The 19,875-nt window shown below is 46.1% G+C and overlaps 3 protein-coding genes across 3 annotated transcripts; 2 read left to right on the top strand and 1 right to left on the bottom strand.

Moving 5' to 3' along the window:
- Window positions 1–375: 375 nt before the first annotated feature.
- On the top strand, window positions 376–699 carry LOC127394869 (claw keratin-like). The gene has a single exon (XM_051641157.1). It carries the CDS (start codon window positions 376–378, stop codon window positions 697–699), a length of 324 nt encoding a protein of 107 aa, XP_051497117.1.
- Window positions 700–6,284: 5,585 nt separating this feature from the next.
- Window positions 6,285–6,554, bottom strand: LOC127394886 (keratin-associated protein 19-2-like). Its single transcript, XM_051641191.1, has one exon. The coding sequence runs from the start codon at window positions 6,552–6,554 to the stop codon at window positions 6,285–6,287; it is 270 nt and encodes an 89-aa protein (XP_051497151.1).
- A 3,525-nt stretch (window positions 6,555–10,079) lies between these two features.
- LOC127394922 (keratin-associated protein 21-1-like) lies at window positions 10,080–10,445 on the top strand. Its single transcript, XM_051641229.1, has one exon. The coding sequence runs from the start codon at window positions 10,080–10,082 to the stop codon at window positions 10,443–10,445; it is 366 nt and encodes a 121-aa protein (XP_051497189.1).
- The last annotated feature ends 9,430 nt before the right edge of the window (window positions 10,446–19,875 follow it).

Genomic DNA, 19,875 nt, shown 5'->3' with positions numbered 1-19,875 from the left:
TGGTTGTCTCTTACTGTCATGTCATGAGAGGACAAGGGGGAACGGATAAAAACAGGAGGAGGGGAGACTGAGGTTAGACAGGAGGAGGCAATTCTTCTCTCTGAGGGTGGTGAGACCCTGAGACACGTTGCCAAGGGAAGCTGTGGCTGCCCCATCCCTGGCAGTGTTGAAGGGCAGGTTGGATGGGGCTTGGAGCAGCCTGGGCTGGTGGGAGGTGTCCCTGCCCGTGCAGGGGGTTGGATCTAGATGAGCTTTTAGGTTTCTCCAACCCAAACCATTCCATGATTCTATGTTTGATCATGAAACTTGTAAGAATTTTTTTTTGTCTTATTTTAATACACTTCCCTTGCACTTCAGAATAACCATCTCTGAAAAATGGTGCAGTCCTTAAGCCCATGCACTGATGGTGGTGCCACCTCCTGTGGGGTGGCTGTGCCCCAGCCCATCGCGGAGAGCTGCAACGAGCCCTGTGTCCGGCAGTGCCCTGACTCCACGGTGGTGATCTACCCTCCACCAGTGGTGGTGACCTTCCCTGGCCCTATCCTCAGCACCTTCCCACAGCAGAGCGTTGTGGGGTCTGCAGGAGCTCCTGAAGTTGGAACTGGCTTCAGTGCTGCCCGTGCTCCTGGGGCCTCCCACGTTTATGGTGGGGCCAGATGGCAACGGGGGTACCCGGTTGGGATCTGCAGACCTTGCTAAACCTCAGGAGTTGTTGCTGAAAGAAGAATGTCTAGAAGATGACAAGCAGGGTGTAGATATGTGGCTGAGCTCCAGGGTACAGCCTTTGGGGCTGCCATTAAGTGCATCTAATAGATCTTCAGATCTTCTGAAAAAATCCATGTACATCCTTCTCAGCTTATCCTTCCTGATTTCCTTCTTCTAGCACCTTCCTGCCTTTCCAAGGGCTCTGTTCTCCATGCTGTGGACTATACTGCTCATTCCTTGGGGACTTGTAGGTGTCATTGTGGCAGCCTAAAGGGATTTGGTATGACATTCATTTTAGAGCCCTTTGTAGATCCTTTCTGTGGCTACCCTAGGAAGGGGTTGTGGAGTCAACCAGCCCTTGCTCTGTGCCTGTGCTCTGTGTCTTGCTCTGATCAAGGCTGAGTATCAACGTGAAGCTGCAACAGGGAAACAACATTAATTATTACCTGAATCATCTTGCATCAGCCCCCAGGTCACAGGCAATTTGTAATCTGTCCTGTCCTGCCTCTGTATGATCTGCTGCTTTCTCATTAAACATGACATTGCAACATGGGTTTGGCCTGTGAGTGTGTGTGTGTGTTCTCCTCTGATCCTCCAGGGAGACCTCATGGTGGCCTTCCAGTACCTGAAAGGGCTCCAGGAAAGCTGGGGAGGGACTTTGGACAAGGGCAGGGAGGGATGGGATGAGGGTGAAGTTTCAAACTGACAGAGGGAGATTGAGATAAGATCTTAGGAAGAAATTCTTGGCTGTGAGGGTGGGGAGAGCCTGGGCCAGATTGCCCAGGGAAGCTGTGGCTGCCCCATCCCTGGCAGTGTTGAAGGGCAGGTTGGATGGGGCTTGGAGCAGCCTGGGCTGGTGGGAGGTGTCCCTGTCCATGCAGGGGGTTGGATCTAGATCGCTCGATCCCTTCCAAACCATTCTGTGATTCTATTGGTCTGCTTTAAGACAGTGAGGTTCTTGAGGGTTTTGGTGGTGGGTTGTGGATGCAGCTCCTTTCCACAGCAACTTCCGTACTGTAGTTGTGGGCAGCAGTTCTGTGAAGGGACATCTTTACTTTCATTGGTCCTGGTCCTGCTCAGCTCTGGAGCTCTTTCCTCAGTACTGAAGTTTCCTCAGTTTTCTGGCACAGTGTGTTCCCTGGTGCCCTCAGGATCAGCCTCCCCATCCAGGCAGTGACCTGATGCCTCAGACCAGGAAGAGCTGGCATCACTAAGAAGGATCTACAGCCAAAAGCAGCTATTTGGGTATAAAGATTTAAATTTCTGGCTTCACTGCTGTGCTCAGCATTTTACACTAATATCACCTGTGCATGGGAGGGTGGATGGTGTGATCTTCATTCATGGGATTCTGAATTTCTTCAGGAACATGTTGATAATAAACAATTCACAAGCTTTCCATGCTGCTGGATGTGTTTGAAATGTTATGTAGGGTATTAAAGTTTTGTTACAGAGTCTAATTCAGGATTGCAAGGTGACCTCAGAATGCTGGGTTATTTTATACTAGTCACCTTTGGAGAATTATTTCCCTCGTGTGTAAGGAAACCAGAGCTGCCTAGGCTTGGTAACAGTGTCCAATTGGCTGCTGGTGAGTCTCTGAGGAGGTGATTAAACCAGATTCTCACCAACCACATAAATTCTTCCCTACAAAAGAGAAATCCCCAAACCTCAAAAGCCAGATGAAGGAATCTCTATTGTTATGTTAATGGTGGATTTGGCAAAGAACTGAAGTTTATTAATGAGGCCTCTCAGGTTGAACTTTCCACCTAAGAATTTAAGACTTGCAGTTACCACAAAACACCATGTGTCAGGAAAATCTGGAAGTTTTGACAGTAGGTTTCCCTGGAACTCTTTATAATGCACCTTTTATTCTGATATGAAACCTACTCATTAAATGCCCTGTGGCTTCTGGAGGACTAAAGATATAAAGTATCTTACTAACAAGCTGCCAAAAATCTTCTTCAAAAGATAATAGAAGCATTTGTTAATACCTTTTAGATTCATTATTGCTTTATGGGCTAAATATTTGTCTAAATATGAATTATGAAATGCTTTTTGTTGAGCTCCCTTCAGTAAAGCTGTTTGTTTTCCTACACAATGGTTCAGTTTTCTTTCAGTTTTTGCTGCAATACTGCACTCTTGAAGAAATATTTGGCAAATGTGTTCAGCTTGTGCCATAGTCAGGGTCCCAATTTCTCACTTGGGATGAGTTTACTCTCTAAAAATGATTCTTGTAGTGAATCTTTGTGCTGGAGGCATCTCCTGCAGTGTGCCTCGTGTCTGGGTTGCTCACAAGGTACATTTAAATGGGTCATTTCCCACAACCAAGCAGTAAATACTTCCTGCTCCAGACTGGTGTTTAGAAGTTGAAATGAAATTACAGGAGTTAGTTTTCTGTTAGCTAAATTAGCCATCTGTCAGATAATATCTGATGGGCAGGCACCAAGTTCCTCTAATCATCCAGCTTTTCTTAAGCCTTAGGTCATGAAACCCAATGAAACAGAAAAAATGTTCTTCACCCACCACTGAACAAGTGTTGAGGATCTCAGACCTTCCTGAGACATTAGGATGGAGCCATGGGAAAGGAGCATCACTGCAATTGACTGATGCTTGAGGGGTAGAGGATGGTCTGGATCCCAATTCTGCAATGATCTGGGGCTTCTTAATCACCTTGAGGTTCTTGAATGAATTGGTAATAAAATGATCCAGTCCATGGTTGGTAATTAAAAGCTGAGTCTTGTGGTAGGGGCCCCTGGGGTGACAAATTGGTTTCCTTCCTGGTGTGGTGGTTGGGCTCCGGTGTTTGCATAAGGTTGACTTGTGGCAGAGCAGGAGATCCTGGCTGTGTCCTGGGTCCCTGGAGCTGGGAGAGCAAGGGAAGGCTGAGGTTGCTCAGCTGGGAGACAGCACGGGGGGCATCCAGGGAGGTGGGGTCACAGCGAGAGAAGTGGCATCTTCAGAGCAAAATGGGAAGCTGGAGAACTGTCTAGTTCTGGAGCTCCCAACATAAGGACATGGAGCTCCTGGAGAGAGGCTAGAGGAGGCCCCAGAGATGATCCAAGGCTGGAGCAGCTCTGCTCTGGAGCCAGGCTGGGAGAGTTGGGGTGTTGAGCCTGGAGAGGAGAAGGCTCCAGGGAGACCTTAGAGCAGCTTCCAGTGCCTGAAGGGGCTCCAGGAAAGCTGGGGAGGGACTTGGGACAAGGGCAGGGAGGGATGGGATGAGGGGGAGGGATGAAAACTGGGAGAGGGAGCTGGAGGTTGGAGATGAGGAGGGAATTCTGGAGGGTGAGGGTGGGGAGAGCCTGGGCCAGGTTGCCCAGGGAAGCTGTGGCTGCCCCATCCCTGGCAGTGTTGAAGGGCAGGTTGGATGGGGCTTGGAGCAACCTGGGCTGGTGAGAGGTGTCCCTGCCCATGCAGGGGGCTGGATCTAGATGATCTCTGAGGTCCCTTCCAACCCAAACCAGTCTGTGATTCTCTCTCTCTCTGCAGCCCCTTTGCTCTGTTCAAGCAGGTGGGAAAAGCCTTTTGTGCCCAAGGGCCTCCCAGGGAGAGAAGCTGAGTTTATGGTGGTGGGAGACTTGACCACTTCTCAGTGTTTTCCTTGGGGAACCCAGCCCTTTTTGCTGCTGACAGCAGGCAGCAGAAGGATTACAGATGTCTCAATAGCTTTGCTGTTTGTTTCAAAGGCTTGTCCTGATTTACTGCCCACATACCCTCCTTGAAGGTGAGGGTGGAGGTGCTGTCCTTACCCTCTTCCTGCGGCGTCCTGCTCTGGCTTTGTCTTGCTCAAACCAGGACACAAAGAATGTGTCCCTGCCCATGTAGGGGCCTGGATCTAAATTATCTTTAAGGTCTCTTCCAACCCAAACCATTCCACGATTCTATGAATTGATCTCCAAGCAAGGAGACAGCAACCCAGGCCCCTCTCTTGGCTGAGGATGCTCTTTCCCAGGTAGGGAAATGGGTCTGTGGAGCTCATCTTCTGCTGTGGTCTGGCTCAAGGTGAAATGGTTTAAGTGAAAGCAATGACAAATGCAAAAAAAAAACCAACAAACACACACAACAAAACCTTTGGTCTGGAGGAATAATATTTACAGCTCAGGGACTCTTCTGTTCACTATTGCTGGTTTTCTGCCTAGGAAAATGCTTCTCCATTCTGCTCCTCTAGTTATTGTCTTTACTCTTTGCTCCCTTTTGCTCTGCCAGCTGAGGAATGCAGAAAGACTTGTGCAGGTGGCCACCACGAGAAGAGCAAGGGTAGCCATGTGAAGTGTCTCCTGAAAATCATCCCAGAGTTGCCCCCTCACAGTTGCTCCAACAGGACTGTTGACTCCTGGTGTTTTCTTTGATGTAGAACGGGGCTTGCATGGACTCCCTGCCGCTTTGTCTGGGCTGTGCTTGTTGAACCACCTTGTTCTGTGCCAGATTATAATCTTGAACATTAGAAATCTAAATCAAGACTTCTCCATCTCCTAAGGTGGTATGGTAGAGGCTGACAGGAACTCCCTGAATAACCTGGCAGCTCAGTTTGCAAAGGAGATGATCTCTCCAGCAAATGGTCATGGCTTGATTGCCTGTGGTCTTTTCTCTCAGGTGTCTTTAACCTTGTCTGTCCTTGCTCTCTTTCCTTGGCAGACCCAGAGTCTTCTCCTCAATCTCTTGCTGCTGGAAGTTCTTTTTCAAGCACAAACCCCATTTGCTTCAGCAGTATGTGTGTTTGGTAATGCAGCCAGGTGATGCCCTTTTCTGGAGAAGTACTTTCATAAACCCAGGGTCACAGGTTAGCTTAAAATAAGGTAGAACTTCCTCCTACTCTAGGAGGGGTAGTAGTTGGGGTTGGAGCATTTCAGATGAAGATGTGGTGGTACTTTCTAACATCTGAAGTCTAGAACTCCCTCTTGTTGTATGGTTGGTTAGTGGCAGTGGTGCATGAGCACAGACAAAAGGAGAAGACTGGACACCTGATATTATTAAGCAGAATGATTTTAATGAAAATGAGAAACAGGGAGGAACAGAAAGAATGAGTTTCAAGCTTTACAAAAGGGTCTTGAGCAAGCAGAGATTCTGATGCTGGATGACACATGCTCTTTGTGGAAATGGTGGAGTTTGACATTCCAAACATGATTCTTGCTCACAGAGTTGCTAGTAAATCATCTTCCCTGCCAGCTGAGGCACAGCACGGGTAGAAAACAGGAGCTTCTCTACTAGATGTCATCTGGGAAGTTTCTAGCTGAGCAAAGTGGATTCGTTCATGGTGGTTGCAGAAACTCATGTGAATGAACTTAAAAGGCACTTTGCTCACACCTGAAAGTCTTGCTTTGCTCCATCAGCACGCTGTAAAGACACCTCAGCGCTTGCTGTAATTCAAGTTGCCCTTTAGAGTAGTAGTTGAAGAAAGAGAAGCTATTAGAGAGGTTACATTTGGGGTAGTCTCACACAGCCTGGCACCCACAGGTCCCCCTGCCCTGAGCCAGAGGTGTGGGTACTCAGCGTTTCTCAGCACCGAGAGCTCAGCTGTGAGTCCGTGTCCTTCATTTCATTCCTTGGTTGGTCTTTCTGCTGGCTCAGCACGGAGAACAGCTTCAGTAGAAGTATCTGTTGCCAAAATAAGAACCCAGGCCATACCCAAGGCCATACCGGTCCCCAGACCCATAGAAGCCCCCATAACCAAGCAAGCCTCTGCTCCCGTACAGGTTCCCGAAGCTTCGGTAGCCGTAGGGGCTCCCATAGTAGCCATTCAGGCCCCCAAATCTGTAGCCATTGTAGCCATTCAGGCCCCCGAAGCCATAGAGGTCTCCATAGCCATAGAGGGAGTAGCGTCCATTGTTATAGAAGTCCCCGTAGAAAGTCATGGTTGATGGATGAGGGTGGACCTGAAACACACACCAAGAAGTGAGGTGAGTTGGTGGCAGCAGGAGGAAGGCTCAGAGCTTGGACAGGGCTGAGGGAATGCAACTCCCTCCCTCCTGCAGAGCTGCTTCCTCCTCTCAGCCATCTCCTTTGTTTTGCTGTTCTCCTGAATCCCAAAGAACTTCTCTGTTTCCCCCCTCAACTTTTGAACATGGCTGACACCAAAGAAAAGATGGGTTTTACCAAATGAGGACTGAACTTTGCCACCCCAGAGGTTAGGGAAATCTGAATATATTAAAGAAAAACACCCTGGCTCAGATGAGACCAACAACCTAACATGTGCATCTCCTTATCTCCCCTGGAGCTTCATGCCACTCGACGTGGTATAAACTCAAAGAATGGGGAGAAATGGAGGAATTTCCTTCCAGGATGTCTTAAAGCAGGAAACATTTCATAAAGTTTTTATCTAGAGGTTTGAATTCCCAACACCTAACAAAAAGAATCTGAAACTGGAGATGTCTTATGAGCAGCAAAACTTCAAATTTTCACTGCTTTAAAGCCTCCTATTGTGTAGGGACAGAAAGAGCCAAAAATAAAAAAGCAAAAAAAAAAGCCTCAGTGAAGGAATTTCTTCACATTGCAGAGAAGTTTTGATTTGTGATTAGCTTAAAGCAGGATGATCTTTAAGGTCCCTTCCAACCTCAACCATTCTATGCTAAATGAATAAATAAAATGCTTACAGAATATATATCCACACACCCACCAATATTTATAGAGACAAAGATCTGTATGTATCTCGGATAGATTCATCTCAAAAAGAGAGCAGAGTCAGTGTGGACTTACCTGGTTCACCGAGGAGAGCAGGTGGAGAGAAGTGAATAAAATCTTGGAGCTGTAGGTCCCTTTATATACCTTCTAGATCTCAGGTGTGGGTTATACAACCTATCTTGGTACGTGCATTATTCCTTCAATTGGTGTAATTGGAGTCAGTGATTTTCATATTTCCAGAGTTTGATGTGATGACACACCCCATCCCAGCAGAATTTCTTTCATCTTAAAACAAGAAGAAATGGGCTCAGCACATTTCCAGTAAAATGGCAGGGAATTGTTTGTGGGTGGATGGATAGGAAGCATTTTGGGAGATGTTTTGTCCATTACTGGTTGCACAGTTGGCTTGGAGGGAGTCACGTCCAGTTGCTTGGCTTTTGCATCTCTGGTTCAACGTGTAGGGGAGAAAAGTAGAAGGCTCCTCTTTGGCATCCTGAAGCTTTTATTCAGAGTCCTCATGACCTGAACATGCCTGGTGATATTGGTGGGGACCTCTTGGTTTGATTTTCTTTGTCTCGGGTTCTACAACAGCCATTTTAAAGACATTTTTCCGGCTGCTTTAGGAGTATTCCCAAATTCTTCTTCCTTTTTTGGAAGAGTTTCTTGTATGGTTATTGACTTTCATGTAACACAGAATGCTTAACCTTATTAGGACTTAGAAACAAGAGACCTTGCAGAGACTTGTGACCATATTATTAAATCCGGGGGTGTCTTTCAGTGACAAACTATTAATATTTAAATCCTGCAACACTTTGCAAATTGGAAACATTAATGAGTGTTTATGAAGTGCTTTGGTATTCAAAATTTGGAGGAAGCCTCAACATCCTGCTTGCTCATTATTGCCCTTATTTTATATTCAAATTAATGCCAGAAATTAGGTGAAGGTCATACAAGGAGTTCTGCAGCAAGCTCCAGCATTCCTCTCTATTTGATACCTGTGGTTGATTCTTTGGGAAGAAAACATCCATGTAGTTCCTTGGAAAACAGCATGAAGTACATTTCACCAAATCCTTGTGATTTATTAGTTTCCAGGCCAAGTTCATACTTGTATCCTCCACTTTGCTGAACTCGAGGTCAAGCCCTCTCTTGAACTTGACTGCAAATAAAATAAGCTGGAAACATCCCTTCTGTGCAAGCAGCAGCATGACTGCTCCTCACCATGAACACTCGGAATGCAATTCAGATTTATCTGCCCAGCTCCTGTTTCCTGAAGTTGCTGTGGGTTTAAGTAAAAAAAAAACACCAAAACCATACATTTTAATTTATTTGAGGCAGGAACACCATGGTGCAGCAGAGCTTTTGGTGAAAACAGATATTTTCCAACCTGTGGGAAGGTTTTCCTGGTTGGTTTGGGGTTGTTGTGTTTTTTTTTTTTTTTAATTGAAAATTTCTCCCCCTCCAATGGTTTTGAGAACTTAAAAATGCTTTTCTAGTCTATAAGATAAACTTCACTTTTGGCAGCGAAGACAATAAAATGGTATCAGGAATGCAGCTGGCCCATAAAATAAAAAGATGAAAGAAACCTGTAATATATGTGACATATGGGAGGCTGGGAACAAAATAATAATCCCAAACAATGAAGAAAATTATATTAATTGAAGATCTGACGTGTACTTGCAAATTTGTTTTCCAGCCAATAAGGCTACAAATCTTTTAAATACTCAGGGCGTCTTATCTAAGCCGGGCAGGCCAAGGAGCAGTATAAAAAGGGCTCAGAGCTCCAGGCTCCTCATCATCTCTCTTGCCTTCCTCCTCCTGGTGAGCTCGGTAAGCCTTTCTCCTCTGAGTTTCTTTGTGAGGATTAGAAATTTAGGGTGGAATAATTTCTGTTACGGTCGTGGCTTCTTTCAAACGTCAGGTTTCTCTGCACCTTGGAGCTGTGCCTGCTGAGGTGCAGGAGCTGGTGGGTTCAGGTTTTAAAGTTGGGGTTGAAACTTTCCTGGTCCTCTTGGTACCTGGGATATCTGGCTTCAGAATAGATACAAGGAGATCTATATAAATATATGTATTAATTTAATAGATATATAAGGATCATTGCTTATCAGGTCTGCAGAGCTGCCTCCAGCAGTTAGTGAAGGATTTCCCAACCATGACCCTTGATGGGTTCTTCATAAATCTATTTTAAGGGAGGTCTTCAGGTCTCTTTAGCCAGACAGCAGATGTTCTCCTGGGTGCTGACATTCCATAGTTTCTTGCATCTGGACTGTCCAGATGCCAATTAAAAGTGGTGTAAGTTACTGAAATGGGGCTTGGAGTGATGGACCTCAAAGCTGAATTATGTTCTCATGGTAAACACCAGATGACTTAAATTTTCTTGAAGGATTTGGGCTCTTTGCAAAGCCAGCGTCAGGAATGTAGAGCTCTTTGCAAGGCCAGTGTCCTCAAAGAATTTTAGGATTGTTAGATCCTACCAATATTCTCCAAGAAATATCCTGGAAGAGCAGCAGGGAGGCTTTGAGCTGCAACAGGTACATTCCACAGCTGGTGCTTTTACCAGGTCTCAGTGAGCAAGAAAAGACAAATGGTAAAATGATAGAAACGGGGTTTGATAAGGAGCTGAGGACTTGGGTCATCATTTTGCTTCTCTCCCTGGTCTCCTGGGGCCAGCAAAGAACCTTGGGGCTCGGTGTCCCTGGAGGAACTGATTTCTTCTGCTTTCCTCCCCTGCTGCTGCACTCCAGGTACCTCCACCACAGAAGATGACTTTCCTCCAAAGCCAGTGTGACGATGACTGCTACTCCTCCTGCAATTATGGGGGTCTCTATGGCTACCGGGGCTACGACTGCGGGAGCCCCTGTGGCTACCGGGGCTACGGGGGCCTCTACGGCTACCGGGGCCTCTACGGCTTCGGGGACCGCTACGGCTACGGGGGCCTGTACGGTTACCGGGGCATCTATGGCTCTGGGGACTGCTATGGCTATGGGGGGCTGTATGGAGGCTATAGGGGCCTCTATGGCTCTGGAGACTGCTGTGGCTACCCAGGCTTTTACTCTGGCCGCTATGGCTACCCCTTCGGCTCACGCTACGGCCAAAGGTTTGGCTACGGGAGCTGCTATTCCTGCTAAACCCGCTGGAATGTCCCTGGAATGAAGTCCAGCCCAGACCTGGCAAGCACCGATTGACAAGGAAGCTTGGAAGCTGTGCAGAGCCCTGGGGACAGCAGCCACCCCCCAAGGTGGCTTTGGGTGCTCTGCGCTGCTCTTGAAGTGTTTGGGACATTTGATTTGGATTCTGCTCTGTGTCTGCTTGCTACTTTGCCATCCCAGCTGTCCTCTGGATGGAAAGCTTCCTGCTCCTTGACGCTGCCGCTCTTTGTAAACTGCCTTTTTCTGTTGGGTGTGATGATGTACAAAACATTTCCTGGGAATGAAGGGCAGAGGTAGGAGGGCGTGACGTGCCTTTGGGAATGGAGACTCATTTCTGTCTGTCTTTATATCTGCCTTTGACTCGTATTAAAAACAACACTGCATCAATACTGCCTTTCTCATTTTATTTTTCACTTGAATTTCTTAAAATCTCTTGAAACCAGCAGACTGGGAGACAAAATTATGAACTTTGTGTACTTAGGGGTTTGCTCATCGAATCTTGTCCTCCTCAAGCTGAGAAGCAGGAACTTTTGTAGCTGCAGGAAACTTCAGCTCCGGTTGTGTGTGTTTCTACAACTCCAGGCTTTTGTTTAGTGTATTCCAGAAAAATGGTTTATTTCAAATACTTCAGTGCTGCTGTTGGGCTAATGTGGTGGGATTAGGACATGATCCACCACTGGTCATGGTCTGATATTGAAGAGGTTCTAGGTAACTGCAAATGTGTGGACCCATCAGGTTTTTCATTTTGAAATAAGTTTGTATTTCATGTGATTATCACAGAATCATTACCAACAGCTGGAGTTGGAAGGGGGAGGAACTTGGTAGAGTTGGGTGATGGTTGGACTCAATGATCTTAAAGGTCTTTTCCAGCCAGAAGTATTCTGTGATTCTGTGAATTTTCCCTTTGTAGTGTAAATAATTTAGTAGGAGGGGTGCTGGTGGACAGCAGGGTTAACATGAGCCAGCAGTGTGCCCAGGTGGCCAAGAAGGCCACCAGCATCCTGGCCTGCATCAGGAATGGTGTGACCAGCAGGAGTAGGGAGGTGACTGTGCCCCTACACCTGGCACTGGTGAGGCTGCACCTCAAATCCTGGGGTCAGTTCTGAGCCCCTTCTCTATATGAAGGACATGGAGGTGCTTGAGCGTGGCCAGAGAGGAGACACCAAGCTGGTGAAGGGTCTAGAGAACAAGTCCTATCAGGAGCAGCTGAGGGGACTGGGGATGGTCAGTTTGGAGAAGGGGAGGCTGAGGGGAGACCTCATTGCCACCTTCAACTACCTGAAAGGAGGTTGTAGGGAGGTGGGTGATGGCCTTTTCTGCCCAGTGAATAATTATAGGACCAGAGGAAATGGCCTGAAGTTGCAACAGGGAAGGTTCAGACTGGATGTTAGGAAGAACTTCTTCACTGAAAGAGTCATCAGACACTTGGAACAGCTGCCCAGGGAGGTGGTGGAGTCACCATCCTTGGATGTGTTCAAGAAACATGTAGATAAGGAACTTCAGGGCATGTGCTAGTGGCTGAGATTGTGGGTTGTGGGGGTTTTGGGTGGTGTGGGGGTTTTTTGTTTGGTTAGGTTTGGGGTTTTTTGGGTTTGGTTGTTGTCATTTTATTTGTTTTATGACTGGACTTGGTGATCTCAGAGGTCCTTTCCAACCATCACTATTCTGTGATTCTGTAATTTTTATATACTCTCTCTGGAGGATTAGGACGAATTCTTTTCCATTTTAAGACATGATTATAAAGACTATTGCAGCCCTGTTATGCTCAAGTCTGTTGACCTTATATCTGGTAACAGTTTTAGTTTAAAAAAAGGGAGGAATTGTGGCATTTCTCAAATTTCTGAGAGGTAGAATGGAAGAAAAAAGTATATTTACTGGGACCAGCTGCTCTGACTCTGGAGGATCTGAAATGCTCCAGCAGCACAAGGAATGCAAAGTCCCTTCAGGGTGTCACCCCTCCCAGTGTAAACTAAAGAGAGAGGAAAGAAGATGAGTGGGGAAAAAAGAACCCTCCAAATTTTCACGTTTTTTTTTTTTTTTCATGCAGAAATTTTTAATGCAGCAAGAAAAGGAGTTGGCACAGACACAGAAAGATTATGGTTTGGGGAAAATTGAAAGAGTTACAGAAGATGAGTCATTGCAGTCTGCTAGAGAGGACATTCCTTGTTGAAGTTGTTGTTCATCCTTTAGGTGCTTGTAAATCCAGATCAAAGGAGAGCCAGTGTCACGCTCCTCTATTACACAGGACTGCAGCACCTGACTGGAAGTAGTTATTGAAAATGAAGGTGACCTGAAAACCAATTTTGCAGGAGTCCTTCAATAGGAGGCAGCAACTCTAAGAAGCTCCAAATGAACTGCAGGTGGTTGGTCCCATCGCTGAGTGGCTGTGAAGGGGGTTTGAGTACAAGAAAGCATCAAAGTGAGATCTCATGGTAGAGAGAGACAGGAAGAAGCAGATAGAAAGAAGAACAAAAATATAAATGGCAAGAGTTTTGAGGGAACAGCCAAGCTCCTGGTTCTCAGTGACTTCAGTTGCTGTTGGGACTCAGAGCTTCTGCAGATGTTGCCTCTGGGATGGACTGTTCACCTTTGCTTGCGGGATTGGGGTTAGTTCTTTTGGCAGGAGAGTGTCAAAAGAGGACTCATAGTTGAGAGGGCCAGGAAGAAGAAGACAGAAAGAAGAACAAAAATACAAATACCAAGAGATTTGAGGGAGCAGCTGAGCTCCTGGTTTCAGGAGCTTCGGTTGCTGTTGGGGCTCAGTGCTTCTGTAGACGTTGCCTTTGGGATGAGTCGTTCATCTCTGCTTGCCAGGTCGGGGTTGGTCCTTGTTGCAGGGGTATTGCCCCTGGGTTTAGCAGCAGGGGTAGCAGCACCTGTAGCTGTAGTTGCAGCAGGAGGGGTATCTGTAGCTGTACCTGCGGCGGTAGCTGCACTGGCGCCGGTAGAGGCGGGGGTAGTAGCACACGGTCCTGTAGCAGGGGGAGCAGCAGGTCCTGTAGCAGGGGGAGCAGCAGGTGTTGTAGCAGTAGCAACGGGACATCTTGGGGGGGTGGAGAGAGGTGGGGAAACCTGGAACAAAGTGGCACGGAAAGGTGGGCTTGAAGGGAGCAGCAGCAGAAGTGGCTTGGGGCATGAGTGGGGGGGTTGGTAAGAAATGTTGAGACATCCCTCAATCTTTCAGTGTGATCTTGGCTGCCATTCTACCCAGCCCCTTTCTGTGCCTCCTCCCTGTTGAGTTCAACCATGAGGAACCATTTCTAGTTTTTAATTTATCTTAAAAACTAACATAATACCCTGTGTTTTTGGACTTTGGGTACAGGAGGTTCAGCTTGCAGATCATAATTGAGTCATCACAGAATGGTTTGGGTTGGAGGGATCTCAAAGATCATCTAGTTTCAACCCCCCTGCATGGGCAGGGACACCTCCTGCTAGTCCAGGTTGCTCAAAGTCCTGTCCAACCTGCTCTTTGAACATACAAATATCCCAGTTCTTGAGCATTTGGTGCCCAAATTCCCTGCACGCACCCAAAAACTTCTTACCAGACTTCACATCTTACCAACAATATCTTGAGGTTCATTAATCAGGTTCATTAATCTGCCCCCCCCCCCTTTTTTTTTTTTTTTTTTGCTATACAGATTAAAAACATACAAGAGAAAATACTTCCACCATTGCTATGGATCAGAAAATGCCTTTGAAAGATTTATTCCCAAGTTCATAGAATCACAGAATGGTGAAGGTTGGAGAGGACCTTAAAGATCATCAGTTTCCAACCTCCCTGCCATGATCAGGGACACTTCCCACCAGCCCAGGCTGCACAAGCCTCATCCAACCTGTCTTTAAACATCTCCAGAGAGGGAGCAGCCACGACCTCCCTGGGCAATGTATTCCAGTGCCCTCCCACCCTCACAGTGAAGAATTTCTTCCTGGTGCCTAATACAAATCTCTCCACTCTCACAGAATGTTAGGGGTTGGAAGGGACCTCTAGAGATCATCTAGTTCAGTCCCCTCCCAGAGCAGGATCACCTCGGGCAGGCCACACAGAAATGCATCCAGCAGGTTTTGAAAGTCTCCAGAGGAGACTCCACAACCTCTCTGGGCAGCCTGTCCCAGGGCTCTGTCACCCTCACAGGAAAGAAGTTTCTCCTCATGTTGAGGTGGAACTTCCAGTATTCTAGCTTATACCCGTTGTTCCTTGTCCTATTACTGGGCACCACCAAGAAGAGAATGGTCCCTTCCTCTTGACATGCACCCCTCAGATTTTTATAGACATTGATAAATTCCCATCTCAGCCTTCTCTTCTCAAGACTAAACAGCCCCAGGTCTCTCAGCCTTTCTTCACAGGAGAGAATCTCTGTAGAGATAATCTCTGGAGGACACGGTCTAAACTTACCAAGTTCAAGGAGGAGAGTAAATCCAGAGGGTGCTGTGAGGAGTGTGAGGTTCTGAGCACTTTTATACTGTTTCTGAGACCTGTGGAACTCGATGCAGCTCTTCATGTGCCTGGAAGTACATCAGCAGGCCAATTGCTATAATTGTTTTCCTCCATATTTAGGACAATTTTCAAATTCCTCTGGTAGCACATTGTGATTACATCCCAGGAGCTTCTTTCATCTCAAAACTTTCCAGGACAAATGGGTTGCTGGGAATTCACCCCAAGGGCAAGTGGGAATGAAACCGGAGGATACAAGAACAGCTCCAGCTCCACTGCCTGCCAGGCTGAGGAGGCCACGGACTGTTTCTTTATGTGATGTCCCTACAAGAAAGGTGGATCCTGCACATTGTGGGCTGACATGAAATACCTGAGGAGGAAAGAGGCCTCCTAGCAAGTGCTTAGGGCTTTGACCAAACATTTTGATTCATTTCCGTGGCAATTAATGACAGGCGTTCCATTGATTCCTTGAGGTCCTTCTTCTGCCTATAATTTGGCCTAGACACTTGGAGGAGTTCAGGCCCAGGATCAATTAAAGGAGCATCTGAGCAATGTGTCCAAGACTGACAGTCTGTTGGGTGTTTGTTTTGGGTTTTGTTTGTTTTTTTTCTTTTTTTCTGGATGACGTTATTAGAAAATCTTGCTTGAATCAATGTCATGTGGTGCGTTGATGTAGGGTTGGTACGTGTGTATATAAGTACATGCATGGATGTAAAATACTTGGGTGAGTCTGGCTGCAGGATCTGGTAGTGCAGAAGAAATCTGAGCTCCTGCTGGTCTCCCACAGAGACTTGTTTTAGTCTGGAGAGGAGGACACTGAGGGGGGATCTCATAAATATCTCCTGGAGGTGTCAGGAGGGTGGGACCAGGCTCTTCTCGGCTGTGTCCAGTGGCAGGACAAGGGGCAATGGGCACAAACTGGAGTACAGGAGGTTCAGCCTAAACATAAGGAAAACTTCTTTGCTGTCCCAGAGCCCTGGGACAGGCTGCCCAGAGAGGTTGTGGAGTCTCCTTCTCTGGAAACTTTCCAGACCTGTCTGGATGCCTTTCTGAGTGACCTGCCCTCGTTGTTTTTTGGTTTTCTTTTTTTTGGTCCTGCTCTGACAGGGGGGTTGGACTCCATGATCTTCAGAGATCCCTTCCAACCCCTAATATTCTGGGATTCTGTGAGGTCCAGGTGCCAGTCTGCTTCACAGGGGGATGATGACTGTAATCCCTGAGTTTTAATAACTAGAAACATTGCTTAGCCCAGGGGCCCCTTCCCCGTTCTCTTGTTCATTATGCAGCTTTCCAGTAACAACCATTAATATTTAAATAACACAAACATCACTCAAGTCAATCTTTAATGACTGTTTTGGGAGAGCATTGATCCCATCAATTCTGACGAGGCTCAGCACTTTTCGAATGTCTGTCATTATCTTCATTTAATATGCAAATGAGGAGTGGCTCACTGCAGTGAAGGTCATGCAAGGAGGTAATTGTTTAGGGGGGAGAAATTAAAAGGTGGTTCTTGACTTGGTGTCTTGTTCTCTGCTTCCTTTGGGCAGCCAGTGTTGGGTTCAGTTCAAAAGCAGCATCCAGAAGATTTGCTCTAAAAACACCATTTATACTTTTCTGCTAATACCAGTGTTATGGAACTTAATTTTAATTTGGGGGGTGATATTCTGATTTATTTATTTTTAATGGCAGGAGCAGGTGTAATGGTGAGGGGTAGAATATGGGATGAATTTTTCCTCCCTTTTGTACATGTATGTACACTATACATTTCCTGGCTTTCATTAGTGAACCAGACTGAAGGGGAATATTAAAAGTATAAAATAAAAGTATTTTAGAAGAAGAGGAGAAAATCCCTCTTTTTTCTGATCTACAAACCTCAGTTTTACAGGCACAAGTAGAAAAGACAAGTGGTGAAGTAGTAAAATAGTTTTTTAAAACAGTAATAAAGTGGCACAAAATATTTTTCCCTCCTCTGCTGCTTCAGCATTAGGAATTTTCATTCTGTGAAGGTTTCATTCTGTGAGGGTTTCATTCTGTGAGCAGTAGGTTTTATTTAAAATGTATATTAATAATAAAGTGTACAGAATTTTTCCTCTAGGAAATGCTGACATAATTCAGGCTACATAAAGTTTAATATGTTAAGAATATCCCCAATAATCTGAATTTTGATTCTCAGTCACCTCTTGTATCTGTCACTGTCTTGTCCCTTCTGGTACTTTGATTTGATAGTGAAAACTGAGCATGACCCAGAAAGTTTTAAGATGAAAGAAGCCAAGAACTTTGGCATCATCACGTGGAGATGAGGAGAGATTCATGATCCCTGACGTTGAAGAAACCAATTATATTAATTGTTAATTGTGTTGTGACGTGGACAAAAAAATTGCATTTTGTTGCTGTGACCAAGGAACCTGAAATGGCCACTGATTTTCCTGGGAATTAACAATTATTTATAGAAAGATAAGATTTTTCCATGTTACTTTATGGCTCAAAATTAACAGAATCTTTTGATGTCCCAAAGATCGAAAATCAGAAATTGAGCTTGGAAAGTGGGAACTGATGAATTCCTACACTTCTGTTCCTGCAAACAAAAGTAATGATGCAGGGAGGTGCCCTAAATAGACTTCAAGACACACAGTCAGTAGCTGGAAATATGAGTGATACAAAAAAATCTTCTTAATTATAGGAGAAATGAAATCAAATTCACAGAGGAAAATAAATTAAGACCTTTAGTGACGAGTCCTGACTTGTGAGAACGTTGAAGGTTTTAGCATGTTCATTCCTATAAAACATCACTTCTTTTTTTTGTCCTCTTCATCTTTCAAACTTCCTGACCAGCTGAGGGAAACACTGAGTTGCATTTTGAGGTTGTTCCAGCAGATGAGAACATTCTCTGGGGCAGGAAATCCATGAAACAATTCATTGAACGTGAAAAGCTTTTCTCTGTGGCTCGTTTGTCCACCAGAATTTTCCCAGAAGGACACCGTGTTTTCCTGTAGACCAGAATGGGGAATTTTCAAATGTTGGTGGATGTTTTTTGGCAGCTCACCCAGGAACTCGTGGGCTGGTTTTCTTCATGTTTCCCCTTTGCAGCCTCCTCTGCCAACCTCCTGAAAAACCTGTTGAAGAAGCGTCCAAGTTCTGCTTCATTTTGATGCTCTGCTTTTACCTGGTTGCACATGAATTTCACTTCTGCTGGGAACTGGTCACATCTGACCCTTGTGGGATGAGGATTCCATAGTGATCCCTGCCCTGGTGGTCTGACCCACCAGGGAAACCTCTGTCCTTTCCTTCCTGCAGCTCAGGGTTTGCTGGAGAGCAGAAGCTCCTGCAGAATGGGAGGAGAAACGTTTCCTGGTGGAAATCACTTCCAAACCTTAATCTTCTTGTGGCTCCAGCTGGCTCCAACCTGGGAACCCTCCCAGTACATTCATCCCCTTGTCATCAAGCTGACAGTCACTTTTACTTTAAGCAATTCTTCTTCCTCACTGTCACGTGCCCTCCTGTTAATTATGGAGAAGAGGTTTCCTTCAAAGCCTCTCCTTCTCTGGAACCTGCCAGCTTCTCATCTCCATCCCTGGAGGTGTTTAAAGGTGTGTAGATGTGGTGCTAAGAAACATGGTTTAGCACTGGTCTTGGTAGAGTTTGGTTAATAGTTGGTAGAGCTGGGTTCTGGTTGGACTCAGTGATCTTCAAGGTCTTTTCCAACCAAAATGATTCTGTGGTTCATCTTCCTGTGGGAAAGGAAGTTCCTCTGATGGTGAGGGTTAGCAGACACTGGCAGGATGTGTCCCCAGGAGTCAGCCTGGCCAGGGCAGCAATGGGCAGGACCAAGCTCACAGCTCACGCTTGGAACATCAGTTCCACACTTGGAACATCAGCTGCACAAAGTTGCAATATTTGAACCTTGGCACACGTTGGGCAGCGGTGGGTGGGAGCTCCCATGTGCTCTTGTGTCAGGGACCTAGTTCAGAGCTGCAGCTTAGGGGGTCTGGAATTTTGTGTCAGTGTATTTTGGATCCTCAAATGTTAATTTGGGCTGGATGTAGTGAGTACTGATGTCATTTCCATAAGTCTTCATATTTCCAAGCTAATATTTGGAAAACCAAGAGTGTTTTGGTGCGTTTGGGTGTGGGTGGAAGAAGAGCAGAGCTGAGACATGGCAGGTGGGGGTTTTCAGGACTGACCTGGGGGTGGCAGAAGTGAAGGTGTTCACTGTGGCCTCAGTCACCTCAGATTCTACAGGATGCTTGAAATTTCAGATCTGAAAAGCTCCTGCCTCCTTTTTTGGCCACTTTACAATGAGTAAAGTCAAATACTAAGGAAGAAAATGAAAATATGACAGAAAGCAGTTCTGCAATGCTAGACTTTTTAATGAGAATCAGAAGCAATCTACACAGCAGTTACAGCTTGGAGTAGAACAGAACAGGAGTATCCAGAGAGTCATCCATTCTTTAGACAGAGTTTCTACACTTCACAGCAGATGCTTTCAGGAGCAAGGTGGTGGCTGGTGAAGAGCAGAGGCTGCCAGCCCAGCACACGGTGAGATGAGGCCTCTGCTCTGGTCTGCATCTTCTGTGGCAAAGCTACACACAGAATCATGGAATGGTTTGGGTTGGAGAGACCTTAAAGATCATCAAGATTCAATCCCTACCATGGCAGGGACACCTCCCACCAGCCCAGGTTGCCCCAAGCCCCATATCCGACCTGCCCTTCAACAGTTCCAGGGATGGGGTTTCCACAACTTCTCTGAGCAACCTGTTCTGGTGTCTCACCACCCTCACCACATCAAAATAGAGAGAATATCCACCAAAAAGGGCTAAGAAAGAAAAAGTGGACCCTAAAAGCAGGTTCTTGAAACAGCTGCAGACACTGAAGAGACAAGCTGAATGTCAGGACCGTTCCTGAGCACAGTTGCTGTCATGGAAGGTAAAATTCATACAGGAGCCAGAAATCATGATTTTGCCTTTTGTTTTCCTAGCA

Source organism: Apus apus, chromosome 27 (assembly GCF_020740795.1).
Source record: "Apus apus isolate bApuApu2 chromosome 27, bApuApu2.pri.cur, whole genome shotgun sequence".
In the NCBI taxonomy this organism is placed as follows: Eukaryota; Metazoa; Chordata; class Aves; order Apodiformes; family Apodidae; genus Apus; species Apus apus.
Note: the sequence above shows the minus strand (reverse complement) of the source record. Positions and strands in the feature narration are given on the sequence as shown.

Bases quoted from the DNA above. Each gene is read 5' to 3' on its own strand.
- LOC127394869 (XM_051641157.1), top strand. From the start codon at position 376: ATGGTGCAGTCCTTAAGCCCATGCACTGATGGTGGTGCCACCTCCTGT.
- LOC127394922 (XM_051641229.1), top strand. From the start codon at position 10,080: ATGACTTTCCTCCAAAGCCAGTGTGACGATGACTGCTACTCCTCCTGC.
- LOC127394886 (XM_051641191.1), bottom strand. From the start codon at position 6,554: ATGACTTTCTACGGGGACTTCTATAACAATGGACGCTACTCCCTCTAT.